The sequence below is a fragment of the Octodon degus genome, unplaced genomic scaffold (genome assembly GCF_000260255.1).
Source record: "Octodon degus isolate 3935 unplaced genomic scaffold, OctDeg1.0 scaffold00064, whole genome shotgun sequence".
NCBI classification, from domain to species: domain Eukaryota; kingdom Metazoa; phylum Chordata; class Mammalia; order Rodentia; family Octodontidae; genus Octodon; species Octodon degus.
Genome location: NW_004524640.1, coordinates 10,023,094 through 10,028,573, shown reverse-complemented (window position 1 = coordinate 10,028,573; position 5,480 = coordinate 10,023,094). Strand labels below are relative to the sequence as shown.

Sequence of the window (5,480 nt, the reverse complement as noted above, 5' to 3'; positions counted from 1 at the left end):
TTTTTTTTAATCTTTTATTTATTTGGTTCAGGGTCTGCTAGGCAGCTCGGACTCAAAGTGATCCTCCTGTCTCAGTCTCCCCAGTGCTGAGATTACAGGTATGCACCACCATGCCCAGCTTCAGTGGCTGGCACGGCATGCACAGAATGGCATGTAGTACCAGGGATCGAACCCAGGTCCTTGCACTTGCCAGACAGGCATTTAGAACAATGAGCTATCTCCCCAGCCCTGACTAAGTGTTTATTAAGAGCCAGTCCTGAGCCAGGGCACTACAGCAGGTGCCGAGACACAATGGTAAGAGTTTCTACTCTATGAGAAGTCCCAACCTTGAAGCGAAGTCAAGAGGAAACAGTCCCAGCACCTGAGAGGACCTGAGAGGCTGAACCAGGAGGATCACTGTGCACTGAAGGCCAGCCTAGGCTACATAGTGGTGAGTTTAAGGTAAGCTGCAACTATCTAGTGAGACACTGTCTCAAATAAAACAAACAACAAAAATATGAAAAAGAACAGTTATTAAAAGCTGCTGGGTAGGGCCAGGGAGATGGCTCAGTAGAATAAGCACTTGCCTGGCAAGCACAAGGGCCTGAGTTCAAGTCTCGGTTCTGCCAAAAAAAAAAAAAAACTTCTGGGGATATCCAGCTCACATTGGGTGTCAGGAAGCCTGTCCCGGACAAGACAGGTAGATCTAGAAGGATGAGTAGGAGCTGCCAAGCCACTGCAGAAGAGAAGAGCATTCAGGCCAGGGCAAAGGCAGAGGGAGAGGAGAGAAGATGATAGATTTGGGTAACTAATCATGGATTGTGATTCCCCAGCATCACACACCATCACAGAGTAACAAGCCAAGTAACAACAAGCATAGGTAAGATCACAGAGAGGGCTGGCAGCCAGATCACGGAAGACTTTGTATGTGTTTCCACCATTTACTGAGGAGGGTTCTAAGCAGAGACACGGCTTGACTGAGACTAACAGGGTCAGCCTGTGGCTTCTGCTGAAAATAAGCTAGAGCTGAGGGCAGCAGTGACATCACTGTGGAAGCCCAGTAACAACTGGTCACATGGGCAGGTCAGAACAGTGACAGCACAGCCAAATAGCAAATGGAGCAGAGATGAGATGGAGCAGCCACATGGTTCCTGCCACAAGGCAGCCGGTGGGTGGGCAGCAATGAGAACTAGACGACCCTGAGGTACCCAGAGTGGAGAAAGCAGCACGGTGGAGCCACAGTAAGGAGGCAAAATCAAAAGAACAGAAATGGGAAAGGGACAGAAGGTGGAGGCTTCTGACACCAATGAGCTGGTGTCTGGAGGTGCACTACAAAGAAAGGCTTTTACAAAAACGAAAGGCTTTGGCTTCCCAGCCTAAGACACTTGAGACCTCTAAGAGACACGCAGCTCTCCCTCCAGTCACATGGGACAGAAAGCCTTACTTATTCCCGAAGCTAGTCACCCATCCAGCTCCTTGTCAAACTGTACTTTCTCAGCCCACAATCAACCATCTAAAATGTATCTTTTATAGTCTTCTCATCACCTACACCACCACCACCCCTACTGAGGTGGGGTGGTTAATTGGTCTCCCACTCTTGTCCCCAATTCACCCCACACTCCTGAGGCCAGAACATGCTTACTAAAACGAAAACTGGGGGCTGGCCAGATAGCTCAGCAGACTACTGGTGTGCTGTGCGTGCCAGCCCTGCCCCCGGGGCGCAACAGACTGGACGTGGTGGTGTGTGCCTATAGTCCCAGCATTTGGGAGGCTGAAAACAGGAAGATCACTATAAGTCCCATCTGTATAGTGAGACCCTGCAGACCCTGCACTAAACACATTAAAAATAATAATAAACAAACAAAATGAAAACTGGACCATGCTACTTCCTGGTTCAAAACTTCAGTGGCTTTCCATTGCCTCTGGCTCTCAACTCCTGCCTCATGTGGGTCCTGCTGACCTTTGGCCACTGCCCCCATGCTCCTTATACAGTTCCTGCAGAGCACTTGACAGGTAACAGTCGATGCTAGTTTGCTGAATGAATGAAGGTGCTGTTCCACCTATCAGTGTGAACTAATTGTCCCAGAAGCTGTGGGCTGTGGACCAACTGGCCCAAGTCTTCAGGCCCACTTCGCAGAGCTGCTCTGCTACCCAGGACTGGAAAAGTGATCACTTTAACTGCTTATGGCAGGATCCAGACCTCAAATGAAAGGCAAAACATTCAAGTATATTTAGGGAAGCGCCTATTCCACAGAGCCATCTCCCTAGCCCCATTCAAGTATATTTAGGATCTACCTTGCTTCTTGGCACGTGGGCTGTAGAGGTAGGAGCCTAAGGCTTGTCTTTGCCATTCTCTTGCTGCCGAAACACAATACCCAGCACCTGCAACTTAGAGGAAGGTGTATTCTGGCTCATGCTTCAACAAGTGGCTGGCCTTAACATACGAACGGCATGCCAGAGGGGCTGCTCACAGGACACCAGCAAAGAACCACCAAGAAAGAGACCAGGGAGGGGCAGATGGAGGGAGATAAATCCAGACCACACCTCCCATGCCCTACCTCTCCTAACCAAACCCCATTTCCTACAGCAACTCAGCTATAAACCTCAATAACCCAACCACTTTCCAAAGCCCCACCTACCAGTGGATGAGGCTCTCAGAAGACTCGAGATACAAACCATTAACAAGCTGAATACTGACCTCCTCAGCATTTTCCAAGTCATCTAGTCCTTCATCCTCCTCGACATCATCAAAGTCGTCACCATCAAAGCTGTACAGAGAACAGTTAATCACTTAGTAGAATCAAAGCAGCAAGGACTTGTGTGTTAGCTGATAAATGGGAAGCACTTAGTAAATAATTAATAGCCAGGCCCAAGCCTGTAATCCCAGCACCTGGGAGGCTGAGGCAGGAGCTCAAGGACAGCCTGGGCTGCCTAGCAGGATCCTCTGTCAAAAAACACAACCAAACAACAACCAAAAAAACCCTTACTCTGGACCTGGGAGTGTAGCTCAATGGTAGAGAATGAGCTTAAGATGTATGAGGAGGGGCCGAGGAGATGGCTCAGTGGAATAAGCGTTTCCCTGGCAAGGGCAAGGGCCTGAGTTCAATCCCTAGTTCCGGAAAAAAAAAAAAGATGTATAAGGCCTTGATTCAGTCCCCACCGCCAAAAAAGTCTTACTTCTCTTTCCCCTTCCCCCGCAGCTCTATTCCAGTCTCCTTTTTGCAGCAAGTTTTCTGAAAAAGGTAGGCAACGCAGCACTGCAAGAAATCCCAGCACTCTTAAGACTGAAGCAGAAAGATCTCAAATTTAAGCACTGCCTGGGCAACTGAGCAAGTCCCTATCTCAAAAACTAAAGGGGGGGGCTGGAGAGATGGCTCAGTGGTCTAAAGCACCTACTTGAAACAAGCTTGGCAAAGCACAGGGACCGCGGTTCGATCCCCAGCACCACATGCCAGCCAGACCCGCCCCCTGGTGGGCTGAGCTGGCCGCGCACACACACACACACAATAAATAAATGTAATAAATTAAAATAAATATTAAAAAAAAAGAAGCTTGAAAAAAAAAAACTAAAGGGGGGGGCAAGGAGATAGCTCGGTGGTACAGACTGCGTACTAAATAAATAAATAGATAAATGATTATTTAAAATAAAATGGAGGCGGGGGGGGGAGCAAGGAGAGACAGCTCAGTGGCATAAGTGCCTGCCTGGCAAACACAAGGTCCTGCATAAATGGGAAGAGAGGAGTTGAAGACAGTGGAGCTGAATAGCTCTTTTACTTTTTATTTTGTCCTATGAACTGAACTCAGAGCCTTCATAGTAAGCTATATCACAGCCCATTTTATTTTATTTATTATGGTTATTATTTATTTGGTACTGGGGATCGAATCCAGGACCCTGCGTTTCAGGACCTCTGGATTACTTACCTCCCCCTTCAGCGCCACTAAACTCACACGACTCCGTATTACCCTCAACACAGTACTCCTATTCCACGACACAGAGCCTGGCTCCGGGCAAAGCTGGATGAAAGCCACCTTTTCGCTAAACTCTCGGACTCTCGAGCCCCAGCCTTTCTGAGTCCAACTTCGGGGCAGCTCTGTGCTCCTCGGTCCCGCTCTTCCCTCGGGCTCCGCCGGCCTCCTCAAAACCCAACTCTCCTCACTCGCCTCCTCTGAGGCTCTCGCAAAGGCCACTCCGAAGGCGTACTCACTTGTCCTCGTTGTCTGACATGACGCCCTCACCGCGACCACGCCGCGAGAGCGGCACCCAGACACCCCAAACAGCGCGCCTCTACCTCGCGCCACACGACGCATATCCTGCGCCTGCGCTGTGACCCTGAGCAATCACTTCCGGGAGGCCGCGAGCATGGTGCGCATGCGCAGAGCGGCAGCGTTTGTTGCTATAGTAACCAGAGCCCCAAGCGGCAAACACTAGTAGTGATCCCACGTTATGTTTGCAGGGCACAGGTACACTATGTAAGGAGCGGTGCATCAAGTCGAGGTCTTTAGGGTGAGGTTTCAGTTTTATGTAGTCAGGACTCTTGTAACGCTTTTTTTCTCCCAGGGGGATTTATCTGCCACGGGCACCGGGAGTCAGGATGAGGACCCCGTGCATGTATCTGCCTACTTGGGAGGAGATTGGGACTAGGAGACAGAGGCATGTCATCGCGTCTTTCCTTCCTAGGGCCCGCCAATGGCTTCAAAGGACAGGGTGGATGCAGTGACCAAAGGAACAGGATTTGGGCACTGCCGCAAGCCAGCAGCTTACATCCCAGAAACCTGCAAGCTACTAAAAGGTCAGTGGTCAGTGGGTTAGAGGGCTAGGAGTGTAGAGGACTCAGGAGAGGACTGGCAAATACAGCCTGTGTTACCCAGTTTTTCCCTACGTGATCTGTGACTTGGGACTAGCTTTTCCCTCACAAATAAGAAGTCTCCGGTTCAGGAAGGGTTTGGGGTGCTTCCTACAAAAGGCCAAAAGTCGCAGAACTAAGAATTTTGGGGCTAGCCAAATAGTTCAGAGGATTAAGACGCCAGTTTGGGCAGACGCAGCGGCCGGGGTTTGATCCCCGGGGTCATGCTGGCTGACATGGAGATTGAGACTGGGCGTGATGGTTTATGCCTGTAATCCCAGCTCTTGGGAGGCTGAACGCAGGCAGATCACTAGAGTCTGATCTACACAGTGAGATCCTGTAGACCCTGTCCTAAAATTAAAAAAAAAAAAAAATGGAATACTTAACTTCTACTTTTTTTGTATGTTTTTTTTGAGATGAATTTTTACTATGTCATAGTCCAGGCTGATCTCAAACTTGGAATCGTCCTGCTTCAGCCTCCCAAGAGCTGGGATCACAGGTGTGTGCTAGGATCCTTTACAACACAGTGTCAGGGAGGCCTGGCCCTAGCTCAGTTCTTTAAGAGGCTGCTCCACAAAGAGCTCAGCCTCAGGTTGCTTTAGTTAGATCCCCACCACACGCCAGCCAACCAAAAGTGCCCTGAAGGCATTCAAGGAG

General features: G+C 49.6%; 2 protein-coding genes across 3 annotated transcripts in view; one reads left to right on the top strand and one right to left on the bottom strand.

Annotated features, from left to right (window-relative positions):
* The window catches only part of Polr2f (RNA polymerase II subunit F), a 10,905-nt gene extending 6,609 nt beyond the window's left edge, over positions 1-4,296 (bottom strand). Inside the window, exons 1-2 of the mRNA XM_004634606.2 lie at positions 4,185-4,296; positions 2,678-2,747 (exon numbers count right to left, since the gene is read on the bottom strand). Coding sequence (XP_004634663.1) covers positions 2,678-2,747; positions 4,185-4,204 — 90 coding nt within the window. The 5' untranslated portion in view covers positions 4,205-4,296. The remainder of the gene's footprint in view (positions 1-2,677; positions 2,748-4,184) is intronic.
* CUNH22orf23 (chromosome unknown C22orf23 homolog) overlaps positions 1-5,480 on the top strand; it is a 15,894-nt gene that overhangs the window by 494 nt on the left and 9,920 nt on the right. The window contains exons 1-2 of one of the 2 annotated variants that reach the window (XM_004634605.2): positions 4,391-4,483; positions 4,658-4,769. The exons of the other annotated variant lie outside the window; for it this stretch is intronic. Coding sequence (XP_004634662.1) covers positions 4,667-4,769 — 103 coding nt within the window. The 5' untranslated portion in view covers positions 4,391-4,483; positions 4,658-4,666. Of the gene's footprint in view, positions 1-4,390; positions 4,484-4,657; positions 4,770-5,480 lie in introns of those variants that run through there. 2 annotated transcript variants of the gene reach the window in all.